This window comes from Hemiscyllium ocellatum, chromosome 33, assembly GCF_020745735.1.
Source record: "Hemiscyllium ocellatum isolate sHemOce1 chromosome 33, sHemOce1.pat.X.cur, whole genome shotgun sequence".
NCBI lineage: Eukaryota > Metazoa > Chordata > Chondrichthyes > Orectolobiformes > Hemiscylliidae > Hemiscyllium > Hemiscyllium ocellatum.
The window spans coordinates 11,598,918-11,622,262 of record NC_083433.1 but is presented as its reverse complement, the minus strand read 5'-3'; the positions used below and the strand labels follow the sequence as shown (position 1 = coordinate 11,622,262).

At 43.1% G+C, this 23,345-nt stretch overlaps 1 protein-coding gene across 1 annotated transcript; it reads right to left on the bottom strand.

Moving 5' to 3' along the window:
• Nucleotides 1-2,877: 2,877 nt before the first annotated feature.
• Nucleotides 2,878-23,054, bottom strand: LOC132831330 (pro-adrenomedullin-like). Its single transcript, XM_060849410.1, has 4 exons — nucleotides 22,942-23,054; nucleotides 9,151-9,247; nucleotides 8,190-8,369; nucleotides 2,878-6,648 (listed from the first exon to the last, which is right to left on the bottom strand). The coding sequence occupies exons 2-4, from the start codon at nucleotides 9,234-9,236 to the stop codon at nucleotides 6,396-6,398; spliced, it is 519 nt and encodes a 172-aa protein (XP_060705393.1). The 5' UTR covers nucleotides 9,237-9,247; nucleotides 22,942-23,054; the 3' UTR covers nucleotides 2,878-6,395.
• Between the last annotated feature and the right edge of the window lie 291 nt (nucleotides 23,055-23,345).

Sequence of the window (23,345 nt, the reverse complement as noted above, 5' to 3'; positions counted from 1 at the left end):
GATGTTGGTGAGTGCTCTTCTGGAGTACTGTGTGCAGTTCTGGTTGCCCTATTATAGGAAGTACACTATTAAATTGGATAGGGTTCAGAACAGATTTAAGGAGAAAGTGAGGTCTGCAGATGCTGGAGATCAGAGCTGAAAATGTGCTGCTGGAAAAGCGCAGCAGGTCAGGCAGCATCCAAGGAACAGGAGATTCGACGTTTCGGGCATAAGCCCTTCATCAGGAACCTTCTGCCCGAAACGTCGAATCTCTTGTTCCTCGGATGCTGCCTGACCTGCTGCGCTTTTCCAGCAACACATTTTCAGCTCTGAACAGATTTACCAGAATGTGTATGGGAATGGAGAATTTGAGTTATAAAAATAAGCTGGGACATTTTTCATTAGATATAGGAGGTTGAGGGGTGACCTTATAGAGGTTTATAAAACATGACCGGCATAGATAAGATGAATAACTGAGGTCTTTTCCTTAGGATGGGGCAGTTCAAAAGTAGGGGCAAGATTTTTAAGATAAAGATGCAAAAAGAACATGAGGCACATTTTTTTTTACTTAGAATCGTTAGTGAATGGAATGAACTGCCAGAGGAAGTGGTGAATATAGGTACAGTTACAAAAGACATATGGATAAGTACGTGAACAGGAAAGGTTTGGGGGGATATGGGCCAAACACAACCGGGTGGGACTAGTTTGGAAATCTGGTTGGCGTGGATTAGTTGGACTGGTGTCTCTTTCCATGCTGTATGACTATTGGAAGTATATGCACTTCAGCCTGAAATTGTAATTCACCTAACTTCTGTCTTGCTCCCCCTCATGAATTCATAATCCCCGACAGACAGTCGGGGAATGGAACCTGAAAAGATCGTCACAAGGAACAAGATGATCAGTGGATTCTAGTCAAGCTATCATTGGGTGGGGACTTTTAGAATCCCAGTGAGGAACGGTTCTTAGCATCTTCAAGGGATCACTGGGTTAATGAAAGTTGAAAAATCAATGTACAAAATGGCAAAATCCACTGTTGCAATGTTCTTCTGGCCTCTGACTTTCCATCTTCCATGAACTTCAGCTCATTCAAAGCTCTGCAATCTCCACAGCTTATACCATGTTCCACTTGCCCATCACTAAGCATCATTGACAGATTGTGGTGATGTCACTGGACCAGTGATCCAGAAGCTAACTCTTTGGACATCAGAGGTCAAATCCCAACATGTCAGCTGGTGAAATTTAAATTTAGAGAATAAATATAAATATAGTCCCAGATAACTATCATCCTACCTATTCACTAATGTCCTTTACCAAGGAAACTTCTGTCCTTACCTGATACTGACTACATGTGAATCCAAATATACAGCAATTTAGTCAATTCTGAGCTGCCCTTTGAAATGGCCTAGTAAGCCAGTAGGTTCAAGGGCAATCAGCAATGGCAAACAAATGCAGACCTTGTCAGTGATGCAAACACTCCAGTAAAGAAAAAGCTCAGTATCAAACCTCCATGCTTTGAGTAACTGGTCCATAAGTTCAGAAATTCCCTCCCTAAACCTCTGTACTATTTTTTCAGATTAGATTCCCTCCAGTGTGGAAACAGACCTTTCGGCCCAACAAGTCCACACCAACCCTCCAAAGAGCAACCCACCCAGACCCATTCCCTTATACCTAACACTACAGGCAATTTAGCATGGCCAGTTCACCTAACCTGCACATCTTTGGATTGTGGGAGGAAACCCATGCAGATACGGGGAGAATGTGCAAACTCCACACAGACAGTAGCCCGAGGTGGGAATTGAATCCAGGTCCCTGGCACTGTGAGGCAGCAGTGCTAACCACTGAGCCACCATGCTCCCTCTTCTGTTCATCATTCCTTAAAACCTTCCTCCTTGACCAAGCCCAAATACCACCTTATTTGTTTCAGTGTCACATTATATTTTATAGTCATTCCTGGAAAAGATTTTAGAACAATCCACCACGTTAAAGGTGAGGTGCAGTTTGCTGTTCATGAATATTTCATTTGGCTGTTTGGTGACATTACTGTTGATGCAAGCCATGGGATCCCCCTTGTCAGAGAAGGTAATGGTTCTGAAAATGTTGAAGATACAGCAAGCTTCACCCAGTCTGATTATGCTATATGGTCTTTGGGTGGAGCACCAGGCAGTCTTGTACCTGATCCTGATGGGGTTAGAGGTAACATACCTGGTCCATGATAGTCCTAGTACTTATAACAAACTAGTCAATGTAACTTGTACCGGTTTTGTCATGCAACAAACTGGCTCTGGCTTACTGTCCGATGCTCCAGTTTCCTCCCACCGTCCAAAGGTGTGCAGGCTAGGTGGATTAGCCTTGGTAAATGTGGGGTTACAGGGATAGGGTAAGGGGATGAGTCTGGGTGGTATGCAGTTCGGAGGGCTGATACAGGTTCAATGGGCTGAATGGCCTCATTCTGTACTGTAGGGATTCTATGATTCTAAATAAATGTGATCTGAAAGTCAGTATGGGAATGTGGCAACAGGATAACAAGGATTGCAGTAGAGATAAACCTTTCTCTATTCATCCTGTTGCACTCTGAGGTGCCTCACTACAAATATAATATTCATTGCTGCAAATATGGCATTTTTTAGTCAGGTTTTGAGGAGGAGACTATTTACATCGGTGTCAAACTTGGCATCACACTTGCCCTCACATCCTATTTTCCTGTGTTTTTAAAATTAACTTCTTAAATTAAAGATCCTCCCCAAAATCTTTTTCTTTCAACTACATTCAGCAGTTTAAATGAACACTATATAAACACAAGTAAGTTGTGACATAAATATTGTTTTAATTTTTAATATATCAACTTTGAAAAGGTATTTAAAATGTACAGTACACTATACACGAGAACCTTATACTATGGACATCCATTGCACTCAAAATGCAACTGTTACTTAAGTTAATTGTTAATTTACAATTTATTTCAAGTATTACTCAAGTCAAAGAGTTTAGTGCATTGCTTAGAAATGCCATCAATAATGAAAGTGAATTTTCTTTTTTTTCCTCTAGAATGTTTGAGGGAGTCACTCAGTTTCTATAAATTTCATCCAACCTCACCCCACCCAACCCAGATCTACTGATGGTTTAAACGTTCTCTGTTTCCATTCTTTCAAAGTAAGTCAAAGTTTCTTGAGTGAAGACACCCCATGGGTACTTTCCCCTCGAACTCATTTTGAAAAGTAAAAGTGGGGAGGAGGCAATGAAAATTAAATTCTTCATTGTCACAGGATCAGCCACTGCCCCAGTCTCTAGATAAGGGCAACATTTAAACCAAAACAGTCCACAATGAGCTCCAGTGTTAAAATGGTTACGCAGCACATGTGTATATGTACATGTATCAAAAGGCACACACATATATGTCCAACATGTTTATAAAATCCTTTAAAATTGATTGATTTTGGATGTACACATGATGGAAGCAAATTGTAAACAACATATAAAATCATTATTTGTGAAGTTTTGCCACAATACAGTTCTACTTTCTAGGTTCAACATAACCATTACCTTTGGTGGTACACCAGCAATAGCATAACTTATATTTTGGATGTAAGTTTATTCGCTGAGCTGGAAGGTTTGTTTTCAGACGTTTTGTCACCGTACTAGGTAACATCAGTGAGTCTCCGTTGAAGCTTCACCAGAGACTCACTGATGATGTTACCTAGTACGGTGACAAAATGTCTAAAAATGAATCTTCCAACACAGCGAGCAAACTTTCATCCAAAACCTCAAACTGAGCTACAAATCTTCTCAAACCTCGCTAACAACTTATATTTAGATAGCATCTCTAACATAATAAAATGTCCCAAGGCACTTCACAGGAGCATTGTAAAACAAAGTATGGCATAAATCCACATAAGGCGATATTAGAAATAAAAATAAAGTTCTGGAGAAACTCAGCAGATTAGTAGTATCTGTGGAGAGAGAAAAACAGAGTTAACTTTTTGAGTGTGATATGACTGTTCTTCGGAAGAAGAGATATTAGGTCAGGTGATCAAAAGAGAGGCATTTGAGCAGAGAATGAGATAGAGAGATTTAGGCAGGAAATGTCAGAACTTAGCACCTGGCAGCTCAAGGCACTCAACTTAAAGGGGATCAATTAAAATCCACCGGAGTGCTCAAGGTTCTAGGATTCAAGGAGTGAGGAGATCTGAGCAGTTGAAAGAAATTACAGAATAAGGGGAGAGTGAAGATGTGGAGGAATTTGCGAAGATAGGTGAGCACTTTAAATTTGCTTAATCAGGAGGCTAAGGGAGTCAGATGGTTCTAGAGAAACCAGAATACATGAGATACAACACAGGCTGTGGAGTTCTGAACGACCTCAGGTTTTCAGAGGGTAGAATTTGAGACTAGCCAGGAGCGCATTGGAATGGTAAAGGTAAGAGGTCATGAAGGCCTGAATGAGGTGAGGGTTTCAGCAGTGGATGAGCTGAGACAGGGGTGGTATCTAGGAGGTAGAAATAGGCAGCCTTTGAGAAGACACCTCATTCCAATCTAACTCACTGATGTTCTCTGGGTATTATAGAGTGATTTCATGAGTTTTCAATGCTGCTGGATCCTAACTATTTGGACTGTATTGAATCAAAACATTTAAAATTAAGTTCAACAATAACTCTATAAACATCCTGTATGATATATGCATATGTACAAATACATACATATAAATATTGCATATACATAAACACAAATGTGCTTTTTTCCCTTCCCAGTAGTTTGAAGTGTTCACTCCGCACGGCTCTGTGGGAAAGTGTCTGCTGGTGAATGTTCCATGACTGCTGTCTGTGTACTGTAAGGGGGTACCAGGAGACACTGCGGAGTACCTTTCATCTCCTGCTATTCTCATTACCACCAAACAGGGGCAGCAATGTGTCACACTTGTTTGAGAAACTGAATTTCTTATTAGAGGGGGTTCATTTCGCAAAGATGGGGCAGGCAAGGGGCTTTTTGTGGCAGACTCAAGTCATGGAGTCATAGAGATGTACAGCACGGAAATAGACCCTTCGATCCAACTTGTCCATATATCCGAAATCAATCTAGTCCCACCTGCCAGCACCCGGCCCATATCCCTCCAAACCCTTCCTTTTCATATACCCATCCAAATGCCTCTTAAATGTTGCAATTGTACCAGCCTCCACCACTTCCTCTGGTAGCTCATTCCATACATGTACCACCCTCTGCACAAAAAGTTGCCCCTTAGGTCTCTTCTTTATCTTTCCACTCTCACCCTAAACTTATGCCCTCTAGTTCTGGACTCCTCTACTCCAGGGAAAAGAGTTTGTCTATTTATCCCATCAGTGCCCCTCATGATTTTATAAACCTCTATAAGGTGACCCCTCAGCCTCTGACACTCCAGGGAAAACAGCTCGAGTTGTGTGTAACTCAAGCTCTGCAAACCACTAAACCAGTAACCAAATGAAATCATCCATGCTTGATGAAACAACTTTACCATGCCCATAATCAAGAGCCGAGGCATTCCACTGATCACTCTGACCGCATCGCTCACAGAGTTTGCTGGTCTACGTTGGAGGGTGCAGCTTATACCTTGGATCAGAAAGGCTAGAGCTAGTCAACAGGAGACTATACCTCTCTCTCGGCATCAGCCACAGGCATTCCAGCCCCTCAGTGAGGAAAACTTGGCCCATCTACAGTGGTCAGTCAGTCAATTAAAAGGGGCACTGTTCTTATTGTTGGCGAGATGTTGGGGCTGGGGTGTTTGGTGGTTGGGCCCACTGGTTCACCAGTTCAACTCAACAATGTGCACTGATGAGGTGGCACTATGATGTAGATTCCAGTTACACCTCCCCCTCACTTCCACTGCAGGATGAGCCCTTTATTAGCACACCATTCTATTGGCAAAAAGCTTTTTTTTTGAAGGAATGGCATCTTTAAGGCTGACAATTCTTGCTAAATTCTAGCTCTGGTGCTAAAGAAGTTGACACTTCCTACAAACCAGGCATTTTGTGATCAGTCTGTGAATTGGAAAAAGCTCAGCAGGTCGGGCAGCATCTTTGGAGAGAAATCAAAGTTAACGTTTCAGATGAGTGACCCAAAATATCAACTCTGATTTAACTCCACCGTGCTGCCAGACCTGCTGAGCTTTTCCAGCAATTTCTATTCTTGTCCCATTTCTTTTCCCATCCCTAATTCCCAGAGGACAATTAAAAGCCAATCAGATTGCTATAGGCTTGATGATAGACCAGATAAGGATGACTGATTCCTTCTCTAGAGGATATTATTGATTTTTACTTTACATCTGATTTCTTTCCCCCATACCTCCTCCACTCCCCTAAGAGGCACTGGTTGTGGACTATGCGTGTCTGGGTTTGTGTGGTGCAGTTTGGGTGAGAGGCGGAAGTGAAGGACATCATGCAGGATCTCTCTCCTTACTTCTTTCTCGCCAGTCTATGCATTTGGAGCTTCCTGTACCAGCCGAGAAGGGAGATAAGACTCCTCCGCCGACGTTTGCCATAGCCATTGGGGTCATCCGTACTCTTCGGGGGACTCGGCTCCTTCCCTTTAGGTCCCAGCTGGTAGAGCCTGTAGGCCAGGTTTAGCGTGTTGCAGATGCCCAAGAAGCAGCGCGAGGGCTTGTATTTGTTGTCGGGGCCACGCTTGACTCGATCTTTTGGCACTGTGCTGGAATTCAAACCAAACCAAAAAACAGTCAGTCATGAATTCCAATTGGACAAGAGGCCATTCATCCCATTGTGCGTATGCTGACCCTTTTGAAAGCGCTGCCCAATTTACTGCCTAAGAGCTAAGCTCTGCAATCCATCCTTTAAGTGCACTGTCTCTCTTTCTTCCTTTAAGATGCTTCTCATAACTTCCCTTTCTAATAAAACCTTTGCACCTCATATCTTTTTATGAAAGCTGTCAAGCTATTAACTTATAATCAAACTTGTGAAGTACCTTCTACCTTGCAACCTGTTATGCCTGTCCTCTTCCACGGTTTCCCCCATAGCAGTAGAGTCATAGAGATGTACAACATGGAAACAGACTTTTCGATCCAACTCATCCATGACATCGAAATATCCTAAATTAATCTAGTCCCATTTGGCAGCATTTGACCCATATCCTTCTAAACTCTTTCTAATTGTGTACCTATCCAGATACCTTTTAATGTTGTAATTGTACCAGCCTCTACACTCTCCTCTGGCAGCGCATTTCATTCATGCACCACAATCTGCATGAAAAGGTTGCCACTTTGGTCCCTTTTAAATACTTACCCCTCTCACCTTAAACCTATGCCCTCTATTTTTGGACTCCCCTAACCTAAGGAAAAGTCTTTGCATTTTCACCCCATCTGTGTCCCTCGTGATTTTATTAATTTCTATAAGGCCCCCCCTCAGTTTCCAATGCTCCTCAAGATTGTTTCCCTGACATTGCTGAAAAGAGAGATGTGTTGCCTAAATGTTTGATTATTTGTGCTTCAGGATAAATGCAAGAATGCCAAATTTCAAATTATCACAGCAACTTATACTATTCGAGTAAAAGATGCTGATTAGTTGGCAGTTGAACTATGATTGGCCAAAGCATTGTCATGGAGAAAGCAACAGCAAATTATATTTCTTTCTGTGCTGCCAGGAAATTTTTCAAAAAGCAGGCAAGGCTTGCAACACATTTCTTTAGTTTGCCAATTAATTCATATGTAGGGACCTGCAATCTGCAAACAGTGAGCTGTTTGTGATGGCCTCACATCCATTAATATTCTGACCCAGTGACGACTTTCTAAGCAGGCTAACTAGTGAACAAAGTGGGGCAGGAGTGCAGGCCCATCCGGAAATCAGGTGCAGCGTCTTCTTCCCTTCCCCAGTTGAAACAAAAAGGGAGCTCTATTGGGCAGCTCCTGTGGCACACCATTAACCACATGTCCTAGGTCCGCAGTGAAACAGAACCGCAGCAGATACATGAGAATACACCACCTACAATTTCCCATAAAAGTCTTAAACCATCTTGACTTGGAAATATATTGCTGTCCCTTCAATCTGGCTTGGTCAAAATCCTGGAACTGCTTCCCTGACAGCACGGAGGGCCTTCCTGCGCTCCACAGATTCAAGTGGTTCAAGAAGGCAGCTCACCACTGTCTTCTCAAAGGGGAAATAGGGATAGGCAACAAATTTTGGCCCTGCATGTGATGCCCACATCCACCAAATGACGATTAAAGAACTACAAAATACCTATCATTGATGCTTCCATCGCTGTTCTCCGATTTGGAATCCAGGAAATCTGTCGCAAGATCAGATGCAGAGGTGATTCGGGATTGCGGGACACTCTTCACCTGTGGCCCCAAAAGCTTCATGTTGGAATTTTGCAGCTTTTGAAGAAATAACTGGAAAGCAGGGGAGGGAGCCGGGTTCCTGTGGAGGGACAAGAAACACAGAATCAGGTTAAATTAGAAACCCCCAATAGATTCAGCAAAAAACCTATACTGGTATGGCATCTTTAATGTGATAAAACATTTGCAGGAGCAAAATTTGAAAGCGAGACATATAAGGACAGATTTGACCAGATCGCCAAAAGCATGCTCCTAGAGGCAGGTTTTAAGGAGGGTCTAAAAGGAGGATGCAGAGGCTGAGACATAAGGAGTATTGGAAGTACTGCCACCAATGGTGAAGTGATTAATATCACATTTGCACAAGGCAGAGTTAGAGGGAGTGCAAATATCCCGGAGGGTTGTGGGTCTGGAGGAAGTTAGAGACGGAGTGGAAGGGTGGAATGAGACAATGGATGTATTTGAAAACATGGAGAAGAATTTTAATATTAAGACAATGATTGACCAGGAGCCATTTTGTGCCAATATGACTCAATGTGTCAAATCACTTTTGATAGAGAGTACAAACTTACAGGTCTTAAATTAGTCTGATGTATGTTTGAGTTGTACAAATGAGTGATTCCTAGTGAATCTCCCATTGTGAGGTTAACTCTTTCCTCCTTTAATTCATTCCATAAAGCCTACCTTATTAACCAAACTTACCAGGTCCTAATATCCCCGAAAGGGCCCTAGTGTTAAATTTTGGCTGATGCACTTCCTGTGCTGTGTCGTGCTTTGTTTTCAATTGTGTTAAATGGTTAATAAATGTCAGTTGTTGTAGTTTGGAAACACAATTGCATGGAATAGAAAGTGTGATGATCTCTTACCTTTTGGTCCTGGCCAGCTCCTGCGATTCAACGAGGACGCCCGTGTGGAAGTATAACATTGCGACAAGCACAAACACTACTGTCATGGTGTTCTGATCTGAAAGTCCACAGACATTGCAGAATTAATCAAATGGCAAGTCACTGTCTGGTTCATGGTCCCTCGCAGCCGATTGGCAACAGACCAAGTCAGTCTGTTCACATTCTTGCTGACCTCGAGATGAGCTTCTTTCCTCAGGTCAGGGTACAGGGGACTGAGTTGGATGATCAACCATGATCATGTTGAGTGGTGGAGTAAGTGAATGGCCTACTCCGGCTCCTATTCTCTATGTTTCTACATCCTCACATTCACGTCATCACTAAAACCTTTTGTTTTACTTGTGAAACATTGCCTGCCCTGACCCCTGTCTTACTCACCTGCTGTTTAAATCCTCATTTGCAGTGTTATTATCCATGCCAACGAGATGGGATTGATAATCCTGACACATTCTTGGCAGGTGTCCTATATTCTCTCTTCTCCAAACTGCTGCTGACTGTCTGAGAGTGCAACAAATCTGTTTCCCCTATCCCTATCCTGTGCACACTAGATGGCACTGGCTCCCAGTCAAGGAACACCTTGTTGATAAAATTCTCTAACTTGATTTCAAGCCCTGGTTTGGCCTAACCGTCATTATCCCCCTTGTCTTTCCCTATCTTTGTAACTTTCTTTCATCCTGCAATCCTCTGTGATATCTGCTCTCCTCGAATTCTGACCTTGATTGTGAGCATCCCTAATTGCTTCAGTTGTACAGAAGCTTGCACCTCCTTATCTCAGGAAGCATGTTCTTGTCATTGAGGGAACACAAGAGTTCACCAGACTGGGAGAGTGGAAGTGTCCCCTGAAGGGAGATTGGACAAACTCAACCTCTTCGAGAGTTTCAAAGAAAGCAGAGTGATTTCACTGAGGCCTCCAAAATACCCAGAGTGACAAACAGGTTAGATGCAGGTAAGCTGTTTCTGCTGGTTGGAAATCTATAACCATGGGGCACAATTTTAAAAATAAGGGGGATGCCACTTGCTGAGATGAGGAGAACTTTTGTTTTTAACTTGTGAACCTTTGGAACTCCCTACTGCAGAGGGCTATGGAATTTAGTCTTTGTGTAAGTTTAAAGGTAGAGATTGATAGATCTCTGATTACCAGTGGTGTACAGGGTTAAAGGAATGAAGTGGGAAAAAAGCATTTAAGTGTGAAGTCAGCCATGACTGTATATTAAATGGCAAAGCAGGCTTAATGGGCTGAATGGCCTACTCCTGTTCCTGTGCTTCTGGTTGTCCTGCCAATGATGGTCACACTTTCATTTGTCGAGGCTCCATGCTCTGGGGTTACCTCGCTGCTCATCTCTGCCTCTCTCGTTGTTTTTCCCCTTTTAAAGAAGGGATGTTGTGAAACTTCAAAGGGTTCAGAAAAGATTTACAAGCATGTTGCCAGGGATGGAGGGTTTCAACTATTGGGAGAGGCTGAAAAGGCTGTGGCTATTTTCATTGGAGCATCAGAGGCTGAGGGATGACCTTATAGAGGTTTATAAAATCATGAGAGGCATAGATAGGGTAAATAGACAAGGATTTTTCCCCTGCCTTTGGGGGTGGGGGGAGACGAAAACTAGAGGGCAAAGGTTTAAGATGAGAGGAGAAAGATTTAAAAAGGTCCTAAGGCGCAACGTTTTCACACAGAGGGTGGTGCATGTATGGAATGAGCTGCCAGAGGAAGTGATGGAGGCTGGTACAATTATAACATTTAAAAAGCATCTGGATGGATATATAAATAGGCAGGGTTTCGAGGGATATGGGGTAAATGCTGGCAAATGCGACTAGCTTAATTTAAGATATCTCGTTGGCATGGATGAGTTGGACCGAAGAGTCTATTTCTGTGCTGTGTATCTTTGTGACAGAGTCTGAAAGCTCATCTATGGCTAAGCTTTTGGTCATCTGATTTAATATCTCCTTATGTGGCCCATGATTCATTTTACCTTCCCGTGAAGCACCTTCAGGCATTTCATGATGTGAAGGATTCTATGTACAGGTAGTCTGGTATAACGTGTGTTTCAGCAGCCCGATTTGGCTATAATGTTGCTGAAGAATTAGGTTTTTTGGAGGACGCTTACCTACATTGGGAATAGCACAATTTCAGCGGGAATTAGATTAGATTCCCTGCATTGTAGAAACTGGCCCTTTGGCCCAACCAGTCCATACCTACCTATTTCCCCTCTAACGCCCCTAACACTATGGGCAATTTAGCATGGCCAATTCACCTGACTTGCACATCTTTGTGACTGTGGAAGGAAACTGGAGCACCCGGAGGAAACCCATGCAGATAGTCGCCCAAGGCTCGAATCGAACCTGGGACCCTGGTGCTGTGAAGCAGCAGTGCTAACCACTGAGCCATCATGCTGCTCTAATCAGTTGGCACACTTCGTTCTGCGCATGCGCGAATGTGCGCACTGAAATTTCTGCGCCGTTCTGTGCATGCACTGGTGTTCTTGCCTTTCTGTGCACACTGGTTTCTGCGCATGCGAGATGTCGGTGCCACCTTTGGTGCTGTTCTGCGCATGCGCGATGTCAGCTGCCAAAAGAGCAGCTTTTTGAGAGAGGTACTGTACAGAGAGCAGAGTTTGTATATTTTCTAAATGTATTGTGTTAAATTTACTTTAGTTTCATTAATAAATCTGATTTCAACCGTCATTCAGGCTCTGCTACACATTTAAGCGAGGTTTCGCTGGAATGCAACTACGGTATTGTAGGAGAATTACCTGTAAATATAAATAATGATCATTATTAACCACATTGTTAACTATTGTAGCCAATAGTTAAGAGACCAACACCACACTGTCACCCTCAGCTCCCCCCCACCAACTTTGCCGAGAGAGGAAAGCTTCCACTGCTGACCTGGGAGCCTGCAAGGCTCAGGGTTACATTAATGCTGTTCTTGACCTTTTTTTTAAGCAGACAATTTACTGACTTTTGTTCAAAAGGTTTTGAGACCCCCCTCCCCCCACCCTCGAGAATCCAGCTCAGTTACACTATGATGAGACTGCCAGCTTAGGAAATGTGATGTCAGTACTGTGTCCATGGCAACGCTCCACTGTACAACAGATTAGAACACTTCACAGCAAATCATCAAATCGCAAGGTTTTAATTTTACCAGAGCTTTGAGGATTGACTGCAATTCATTTCGCCTTTCATTTCACCTGCTCCCCCACTCCATGTTGAGCACACAGTGGAGACTGGCATGTCCAGTGTAGGACTGAGTGAGTGCTACACTGTTGGAGGTGCATTCTTTCGGGTGAGCTTTTAAACTGAGGCCCTAACTCCCCTCATATTAGTATAAAAGATCCTGCTGCCACAATTTTGAAGAGGATCTGAGGGAGTACTCTGCAGAGCCTTAGCAAATGTTATCCCTCAACCAACATCACCCTTCCAAAATCCGCAGTCTCTACTACCTAGAAGGACAAGGGCCACAGAAGCATGGGAACACCACCAATTGCAAGTTCCCCTCCTAGCCCAATGCCGCCCTGACTTGGAATTGTGTGCCTGCAGTGTCACTGGAGTCAAGATCCTGGAGCTCCCTCCCTTACAGCAGTGTCCCTCCAAAACACAAGGAGTGCAAAAGTTTTCTTTTAAAAAGTGGCTCATCTTCTCCAGAGCAGTTAAGCTTGGTGAATAAACACTGTCAATGCCCAAATCACATGAATACATTCTTTTTAAAAATGTCACAAAAAAAACACATGATTTGGTTGATATCACTTTGCTATTTGTGGGATCTTGGGTGCTTCCAGTTGACTGCTACATTTCAATAAATATAGGAGCAGAATTAGGCCATTCAGCCCTTTGAGTTTTCTCCACCATTCAATCATGGCTGAGATATTTGTCAAACCCATTCTCCTGCCTTCTCCCTATAACCCTTGATCCCTACAACAGTAGAAAATGTGTTGCTGGTTAAAGCACAGCAGGTTAGGCAGCATCCAAGAAATAGGAAATTCGACGTTTCGGGCATAAGCCCTTCCCTACAACAGTAAATGTACTTCAGAAAGTGAAATAGAATCATAGAGATATACAGCATGGAAGCAGACCTTTTGGTCCAACTCCTTCATGCCGACCAGATATCCCAACCCAATCTAGTCCCACCTGCCAGCACCCGGCCCATATCCCTCCAAACCCTTCCTATTCATATACCCATCCAGATACCTTTTAAATGTTGCAATTGTACCAGCCTCCACCATTTCCTCTGGCAGCTCATTCCATACACGTAGCACCCTCTGCTTGAAAATGTTGCCCCTTAGGTCTCTTTTATATCTATCCTCTCTCACCATAAACCTATGCCCTCTAGTTCAGGACTCCCCACCCCAGGGAAAAGACTTTGTCTATTTATCTGTACCTTTAATAAGTCTCCAAGTCTGCAATGTAACTGCTCATTTGATGCTTTTTCTTCTGTCCTGCTGATATTGACAGCTCTCTGGCATCTGTCCTCACTCCTACCCCTTCCATAATAAAGGGCACTTGCTGATCATAAGTGGGAATGTGAATAACAACATGTACTTCAACTAAGCAGCTATGATATTGTCTTGACTTCACATGAACCCTTTCAAGCAGTGGACACCAGGTGGCAGAGAAGACCAGTCAGCGCAATTGACATTCTTGAGTAAGGGAGACAGTGATGTAGATAATCGACAGGTAAATTAATGAAGACCTGTACTTTCATAATGTCGTTTCATGGCCATTGGTCTTCCCAAAGTGTTATCATTCAGGAGACACAACAGGCAGACTTGCAAATACCAACAATCCATCAACATCCTTGGGATAATGAGATGTTGACTGAGAGATACTCTTTTTTAAACCAAGACTCTAGGGGTTAATAACACAGCTCTTCCAAGAAATAGCCACAGAATCATATATGTTCCACCTGAGAGCGTAGAAGGGGGTCACAGATTAAAGCTCATTTGAATGAGTTTAGGTAAGTGGCAGATGAAAATAGGCAATATCCAGAGAGAAATGAGCAACACAAATGGAAGTAGGTAATGAAAGCAACTGACAGACAGGCAGGTGATGGACTGCACCCATTCTGTCTTAATGCCTATAAATCTTATACAAGCAAAGATGTTCTCAGAACCACAATGCTACACTGTGACCATTGGAGGGAGCCTCTGAGCAGTATAGAATGAGCTTCTAGGATTCTCTCGTGCAGTGGTAGTGACCCTACCTCTAGGCCAGGAAGCCCAGGTTCAAGTCCCACCTACTCCTGAGGACTGTCATTGCATATCTGAAAAGATTGATTTAAATTGCCTGGAATGGCAACCTGAAACAAAAATGCTGGAAAAACTCGGCAGGTCTGGCATCAACTATGGAGAGCAAGACAGAGTTAACATTTCAAGTCCAGTATAACTCTTATTCAAAACTAGAATGACTGCTTGCTTTACCTGACATGCAATATAGATTTATCAATGTGGTGCACTTTCACAACTTGCTTTATGCTCAGTGATTACTGAACGTGCAAATTACTCAACTCCAGTATCAACAGTACTTCTCTGGCAACTGAGAACACAGCACGTATTTCACTACTAAATTGTCAATGACTTATCAGGCAACCAACATAGACATTGGAAATGTTCAACCAACCATTGGAGGAGAGTGGAGGCTAGAGTTAACACACAGTGATGGAGACAAGAGTAGAGGAAGCTTTATTCTGTATTTAACCTGATGCTGTCGCTGTCTGGGAGTGTTTAATGGGGACAGTGTCAAGGGAACTTTACTTTGAGTTTAAAAGATTTGAAAGAGCTTTACTTTCAATTTACTTTTGGTTTAAAAGGGTAGAAGGAGCTTTCCTCTGTCTCTCACACTATGCTGTACCTCTCCTGGGAGTGTAATGGTGACAGTGCAGAAAGAGCCCTCCTTTCAGATTAAAAGACTAGAGAAGGCTTTACTCTTTATTTAAAAGAGATGGGGAAACTTTACACTGTATCTAACCCCATACTGACCTTGTCTGGGAATGTTTGACATGGGCAGTATGGGAGTGCTTTATTTTCGATTGAATACAGTATAAGGAGTTTTGATTTCAGTTTGAGAGAGTTTTACTTGCAGTTTAAAAGAGTAAATGAAATTTTGTGCTATATCTAACTCCTCTCCCACCACACCCCCTCCCCCACCCCAACCCCCCCTACCCCACCCCCATGTTGTCCCTGTTCTGGAAGTGTTTGATGAGGACAGTGCAGAGTAAGTTTTTCTCTGTATTTAATCCCTATACTGTACCTTCCATGACCTGTTTTAAAATCATAGGACCTTACAACAGAGTCCATTCATGTATGGTACCTGTGCTGTACTATTTGGAAAAAAATGTTCTCTGATTAATCTCACTTTTCCTGATCCTGTGTTTTATTTTCCTTTTCAAGTATTTGATTTCCTTTCAAAATGTATTTTAAAATCTGTTGCCACCACTTGTTCAGGAGGCAGTGAGTTCAGGTTCCCTACTCAGTTTAGCTCACTGAAAACAGGCTTTCCCCAGAAATGTCTAGTTTCAGCTGAAAGTGGTTAAGAAAGGTAATTTTAGTACTGTAAATGGTGGAGGGTGGGAATGGATTGGGAAAAGGAACCCTTGGAGACTCTAAATATGAATACATCCTGTGAAACTTTGCAAACATTGGCATGTGTTCTCAAACTAACACAAGGAATTCACATTAAGAAAAAAAGTAATGGGATGAACTAATCATAAATAATCAGTATAAATTTCATTGGAGCACAGTGGCAAACAGAGAATCATGGTTGCATCTAATAGTCTCCAGAGAATCAGACGTCAGCATTAACATCCGACTTGAACTTTATCGTGTTGTTTATATATTTCTGATGAATCGTTGCTGTTGTTGTAGTATCAGACGTCATTTCACGAGACTGAAACCTTTCCAGCTTTCTTTGGTCTTTGCACACAGAGTTCGCCCCAGTTTTCGGAGGTTACAGGTTAGATGCAGAGTAAAGCTCTCTCTACACTGCCCCTATCAAACACTTCAAGACAAATACAGCATGGGTTAGGTTCAGACTAATACTCTCTCTACCCTTTTAAATGGAAAGTAAAGCTCCTGGTACACTGTCCCCATCAAAAACTCTCAGGACAGATACAGCATGGAACGAAATACATAGTACGACATGGTGGCTCAGTGGTTAGCACTGCTGCCTCACAGCACCAGGGATCCAGGTTTGATTCCAGCCTCGGGCGACAGTCTGTGTGGAGTTTGCATGTTCTTCCAGTGTCTGCGTGGGTTTTCTCCAGGTGCTCCGGTTTCTCCCCCAGTCAAGAGATGTGCAGGTTAGCTAAATTGCCCATAGGGCTAGGTGCATTAGTCAGAGGGAAATGGGTCTGGGTGGGTTACTCTTTGGAGGGTGGGTGTGGACTGGTTGGGCCGAAGGGCCTGTTTCTGCACTGTAGGGAATCTAAACTAAAGTTAACTCTACTCTTTTAAATTGAAAATAAAGCTTCATTCACTCTTGTAATCTGAAAGCAATGCTCCCTTTATGGTGTACCCATCAAACACTCCCAGGACAGGGACAGCAATGGTTTAGGTGTGGCATAAAAGTCCATCTATGCTTTTAAAGTGAAAATAAAGCTTCCTCTGCAGTGTACCTGTCAAACACTCCCAGGATAGGTATAACGTGAGATTAGATACAAAGTAGATCTATCTCAACACTGTCCCCATCAAATGCTCCCAGGGCAGATGCAAAATGAGATTAGATCTAGAGTCTAAATTGTCCTAATTTAGTATAGGATAGAAAAGCTTTCCATGATGCCATCAGAGTGGTCTCAGCAAATAAAGACTTTCATACAGTTTGGTGATTTAGGGGATGTAACATAAACCTAATGAGTATAGGTCCATTGTGTATAGCTACTACCTAGGCTTCAAACTTGTCATCTCTTCTTCACTGGTTTATGACTGCACAAGCCCTGGACTAATACAACATTGCAGGAAGAATCAATCATCCACCTGGAACAGTTCCACAGGTTTGTTGGACAGTAGCTATGAGGGGCCTGACACTTGAGCTACCAGGAAGCTACTTTGAAATCTGAATATTTATTGGTATTGTGTAAGGAGGGGCTGTTTCAAACTGATCAACTTTAACAATCCAATTCACAGTTGGTTAAAGCTGAATATTTTACTGTCTCCTGGACCTTCCAATTCCTTGACTATATTTCAAGGCCCAGTTGTAACTGTCCAAGTAACCATTGATTGTATGTGAGCGCACAGGTTGCAAGGGATGACTGGGCTATTCAGTCATGGGAGGCAGGCATATCACAGCCAGTTTAAATCTCATTCCTGCCTGGTAAGAAACTCTCCAGTAGGCCGGGCCACTGGACAATGATGAGGAAATCCCTCAGATGAATATCTCCATCCCACTTGGGCCAATAGACACCTATCTGTGTCCTTGCTAAGAATATTTAACCTTGATGAACAAAGACATGAAAGTTCTTTATCTTGCACTCATCATGAGGACTCATGCAAGAATACCAAATTTTAAAACTGTCTCAACAATTTATACTACGGAGCAGAGAATGCTGACTGGTTGGCAAGTCGACTCTGATTGGTGAAAGTGTTTCCATAGGGAACTATAGACTACAGAAGCTACTGGGTGATTCCAAAAGGTAGCTAAGTAACAACTTATCATGGATATGAACAGAGTTCAGTTCTGAACCCAGAAATCCTGCTGGATAGCTTGGATGTGAGCAGATGTTAGTTGAGGACAGAATCAGTTTTGACAGCGCCCCAAATGGGTTCATTTATCCTTTGGTCATTTTTGTTTAGAAATCTACATTCGACTGTTTCAACTCTCCACTGTCTACCTTCATCTTCCAACTTGGTCCAAAACTCTGATGATTCCACATTACCAAAGCCTTCCAGCAATGTGACAACTTTAAAATCCTCATCCTAGTTTACGGATCCTTCCATGATGTCACTCCCTTCCTTGTCAAGCCTTCAACCCTTGGAGATCTCTGCAAACCCTCCAATGCTAGCCTTTTTCTCCACATTCTTGATATAATTTTCTTTATTCTTTCATGAGATGTGGACATCACTGGCAAAGTTGGCATTTGTTGCCGATCACTAATTGCCCCATAACTGAATGATGTGCTCAGGCCATTTCAGGGTGCTGTTAAGAATCAACCACATTGCTGTGGGTCTGGAGTCACATGTAGATCACACCAGGTAAGGATGGCAGTTTCCTTCCCTAAAGGACATTAGTGAACCAATTTTGTTTTAAAATAACAATTGATAATAATTATCACTGCTGACTAGTTAATATTTTGATTTAAATTCCCACAAGACATGGTGGGATTTGTTCCTATGACATTAGTCTGGACCCCTAGATTACTGGGCCAGTGATAATACCAGTACACCAGCATCTCCCATGCCATGGTCTGCTATGTTTGCATTTGGACTACGAGTCATAAGGTCATGGAGATGTACAGCACAGAAATAGACCCTTTGGTCAAACTTGTCCATGCTGACCAGATATCCCAACTCAATTTAGTCCCACCTGCCAGCACCCAGCCCATATCCCTCCAAACCCTTCCTATTCCTATACCCATCCAGATCGGTGGATGCTTTAAATGTTGCAATTGTACTAGCCTCCACCACTTCCTCTGACAGCTCATTTCATACACGTACCCCTATTTGCATGAAAAAGTTGCCTCTTAGGTCCCTTTTATATCTTTCCCCTCTCATTTTAAACTATGCACTCTAATTCTGGACTCCTCCACCCCAGAGAAAAGACTTGGTCTATTTATCCAATCCATGCCCGTCATGATTTTATAAACGCTCCAGGGAAAACAGCCCCAGCCTATTCAACCTCTCCCTATAGCTCAAATCCTCCAACCCCAGCAATATCCTTGTAAATCTTTTCTGAACCCTTTCAAGTTTTACAGCATCTTTCCAAAAGGAAGGAAAGAGACCAGAACTGCAGGCAATATTCCAAAAGTGGCCTAACCAATCTCCTATACAGCCGCAACATTACCTCCCAACTCCTAGGCTCAAAACTCTGACCAATCCTGCATACTGGAATCCCTTCTCTAAACCTCCATATCTCTTTACCTCTCCTTTCCTTTAAAGTTGCTCCTGAAAAACCAACTTGTTTGACCAAACTTTAGGTTGCTTGTCCCAATACCTCCCTACGTGACTCAGTGTCAAGCATTGTTTCATAACCGTGCCTCTGATGCATCCCTGGGATGTTCCACAGTATTAGAAGTGACACATCAATGCTCATCTAATTGCAGATACCACCAAGGAGAGTTGGTTGAAGTGAGAAAAGTCTGTCCATGAATTGAAATCATGTGGGAGGGATGGAGTGATTAGATTAGATTACTTACAGTGTGGAAACAGGCCCTTCAGCCCAACAAATCCACACCGACCCGCCGAAGCGTGTACCACTCAGACCCATACTCCTACATTTACCCCTTCACCTAACACTACAGGCAACTTAGCATGGCCAATTCACCTAATCTGCACATTTTTGGATTGGGGGAGGAAACCGGAGCACCCGGAGGAAACCCATACAGGACATTGGTTAGGTAACTTTTGAAATACTGTGTGCAATTCTGGTCTCCCTGCTATAGGAAGTGTGTTGTGAAACTTGAAAGGGTTCAGAAACAATTTACAAGGATATTGCCAGGGTTGGTTGGTTTGAGCTATCGGGAGAGGTTGAATAGGCTAGGGCTGTTTTCCCTGGAGTGTCAGAGGCTGAAGGAACACCTTATTGAGGTTTATAAAATCATGAGGGGCATGGACAGGGTAAATAGACAAGGTCTTTTCTCTGGGTTGGGGGAGTCAAGAACTAGAGGGCATAGGTTTAGAGTGAGAGGGGAAAGATTTAAAATGGACCTAAGGGGCAGCTTTTTCCACGCAAAGGTGTGATGTGAGTATGGAATGAGTTGCCAGAGGAAGTAGTGAAGGCTGGTACAATTACAACATTTAAAAGGCATCTGGATGGGTAAATGAATAAGAAGGGTTTAGAGGGATATGGCCCAAGTTTTGGCAAATGGGACTAAATTAATTTAGGATATCTGGTCAGCATGGATGAGTTGGACTGAAGAATCTGTTTCCGTGCTGTGTTTCATTTCTATGGCTCTATAACTATGATTTTTTCTTTGGTGATTGAAAAGTTCTGTGAGTTATTGGACAGTTAAACAGATTGAATAACATGCTCAATAGGTAGCCGTGGGCGCTGAATCCTGAGTTGCCTGATGACTGATTTATTTGAATATTCCTTTACCCAACAGCCCCTACATCTTCAAATGGATGAAGGTCTGGCTTTTAAACACACGCCAGCTCATAAGACAGCAGTTGGTGAGTCATTATGATTATATAGATAACCCAGTTTGCATAAAGCAGAATATTCTTGGCTACAGAAACATTGGCTGTGTAGGCTCTCTCAGCCAGTGCAGCCACTGTCTTCAGTGCCCCTGGGCTAAGGACGGGTTAAAAACTGAGCTCTTGGTTACCATTCCTGAATGCAAACCAGTGACTCATGGTCATGTGCATGCCCACTCATGCTTCAGCTTGACAGTGAGGTATTCCACAACCGCACACCGCACCCCTACCTACTCCCCCCCAGACCCTCTCCCCCCCCCCCCCCCCCAACCACTGCCACCCTATGGCTCACCAGCCTATAGCCAGTGTGGGCTTGAATGCCAGGTACCTCGTAGTTGAATAGCCAGACTCTCACAAACTCAACTAGCCCACAATATACCTGACTAAAGGTTCTGGTTTCAGTCCTCAGTGCACGCGGTCTCCCAGGTGTCAATGGAGGAATGGCAGAGCTGAACACCATTAGACCAGCACTCACGCACCTTCACAGTGCAACTCAGGTCACTGATGTAGAGTTGGACCGTGGCTGCTATTCCCCCCCACCTCCTCACAAACTTGGCTTTGAGGCAAATTCTACTCTTAGCCTGAGATAGCTCAGCCCTGACTGGAAATTAAACTCAGGGCATATGCTAAGGTACGAATTAAGAGCAGGAGTAGGCCTTTTACCCCCTTTGAGCCTGTTCTGCCATTTAATAAAATCATAGCTGATCTGCCTACCCCAATAATCTTACACCCCCTTCTCTGTGTACAACCCGCCTCAGCCTTAACTGTTGAAAGACTCTGCTTCCACCATCTTTTGAGGAAGAGGGTTCCAAAGATGCATGACCCTCTGTGAGAAAACAGAATTCTTCTCATCTGTATTTTAAAAGGTCAACCCTTATTTTGATACAGTGACCCCTGGAGTTAGATTCTCCCACAGGAGGGAAACATCCTGACCACATCCACCCCATCACGGCCCCACTAGGATTTTGTATATTTCATTCAAGTGGCCTCTTACTACAAACTCCAGAGGGTGGTGCCTACCCTTACTATCCTCAAGCCCCATCCTGCCTGATAAGTCACATCGAGATGTATCTATAAAGTGACAGCATGTGGCAGGGCTCAGCAATAATGCTTTATCGTTGGCTTGTTTTCAAAGAAATACTTCAAGCCAGAGTGGAAGCAATTCATTCTCAATCCCAAGAGACTGCCTGAAGAGAAACATACTCCTGCCTACCGAGAGATGTGTGGGAAGGCTGACAGGCAAAAGTATAAGCAATTGCCCAGATTAGTGAGTGCATGCTTCTCCTGTATTGGGCTACCTGATCTAATGCAGGTTGAAAGCAAGATGAGAGAATTGGCCTCTCTGAGATGGAGAACTTGAGAAACTATAACACATAGGGGACGATTGCAATACATCCGAAGTTAAATAATCATCTAACCCTCATAGGTAAGTAGGATAGTCCATTGGAAAGATTTGCATTTATCTAGCATTTTTCACATCTACCTAAACGTCAAAGTACTTTACAGCCAATGAGATACTTTGTGAAGTAAGGTAGCGATACTATAATCCCAGAGGACCATAGATCTTCTCTCTCGTTAGAGAGGGAAAGAACTGGTGGTGGTTTAATCTGAGGGTCACCACACCTCAGGCAAAGGGGAGAGGTTGAGAAGGAGAATCCTCCATGGTAACCTCAGCTGGTGCAGTTGGAGGCAGATTTGCAATGCACAGTGATGCCAATAGCACTGCACTGTCGTAATAGCCAATTTGCAAACAGCAAGCTCCCCCAAACTGGCATGCAAGAACAACCGATAAGGTTGTTTGTGATGTTGATTGAGGAATAAGTGTCAGGTAGGAAGTTAGGGGCAGGGATAACAACCCTGTTCTTTTTCAAAACTATGTCTTGCAAGGTTCCTTCGAAATTCTCCAGCAGCTGCACAGAGCTCTGAGGGCCATGGGTGGCTGCAGGGAAAATGGACAGCACACTGACTGGCAAATATAAAGCTTGCCCAACAGCTGTGAGGCCATACAGCTTAGCACAGCATTGGTGGCATAGAATCTTTTACATTCACTACAGAAGGGGCTTGGGTTTAACATCTCAGGGTAAGAGATTGCATCCCTGATGATATAAACATCTTAGTAATACACTGAAGAATCAACCTAGATTTTTTTAATACTTACATCACGAAGTGAGATTTGAACTGAGAGCCCTGTGCCCCAGCAGAGGGGAATTGCTATGCACTGAGCCATCAGATGGAACTGGTACAAATGATCAACTCCTGTATCCTAGGAGCTATCATCACCTTCTGCATAAGAGTCTCACCTCACCACAATGTCAGGGCGGGTTAGAGTTTATTCAATCACATCAGATTTTATACTTCATATTACAAATTCTAATCTAACATGTATTTGTTTAAAATTAAATAAACTCAAAGCACCTACCTGATTTGCTGGGACTTCAAACTCTCTGAGTTATCAAGCTGTGTAATATAGTATTCCCTCACTGGTACCTGTGTCAGGATCACCAAAATTAGTACTTGTCCAGCTCCTGAGAGCTGCTCAGACTCGTTGCTCTCTCATGCTGTGGACTGAAGGTTTTATGCTGTTGAAAGAGGGCGGGACCTGAAAATCACAAACACACACACACAGATGTAAGTATTTCACTGGCTTTCCTCTTCATGGAATTTAAATGTATGCTGCTCTGTTTGATATGGAGCAGTAAAGGTTATTTAGAAGCATGTTTGCATCAAGCTGCTGTTTGTAACTTTGCTAATTTCTCTGCTGAAGCACTTTCTTGCAAGCTGTTTGGAAAGGATACAAGCAACTCCTGTCTGGCTTATTGAGTG

Coding starts and splice junctions, on each gene's coding strand:
- LOC132831330 (XM_060849410.1), bottom strand. CDS start 9,236: ATGACAGTAGTGTTTGTGCTTGTCGCAATGTTATACTTCCACACGGGC. Junction 8,370..9,150: donor GAGCTGGCCAGGACCAAAAG/GTAAGAGATCAT, acceptor GTCCCTCCACAG/GAACCCGGCTCCCTCCCCTG. Junction 6,649..8,189: donor GATGGAAGCATCAATGATAG/GTATTTTGTAGT, acceptor TTTGAATTCCAG/CACAGTGCCAAAAGATCGAG.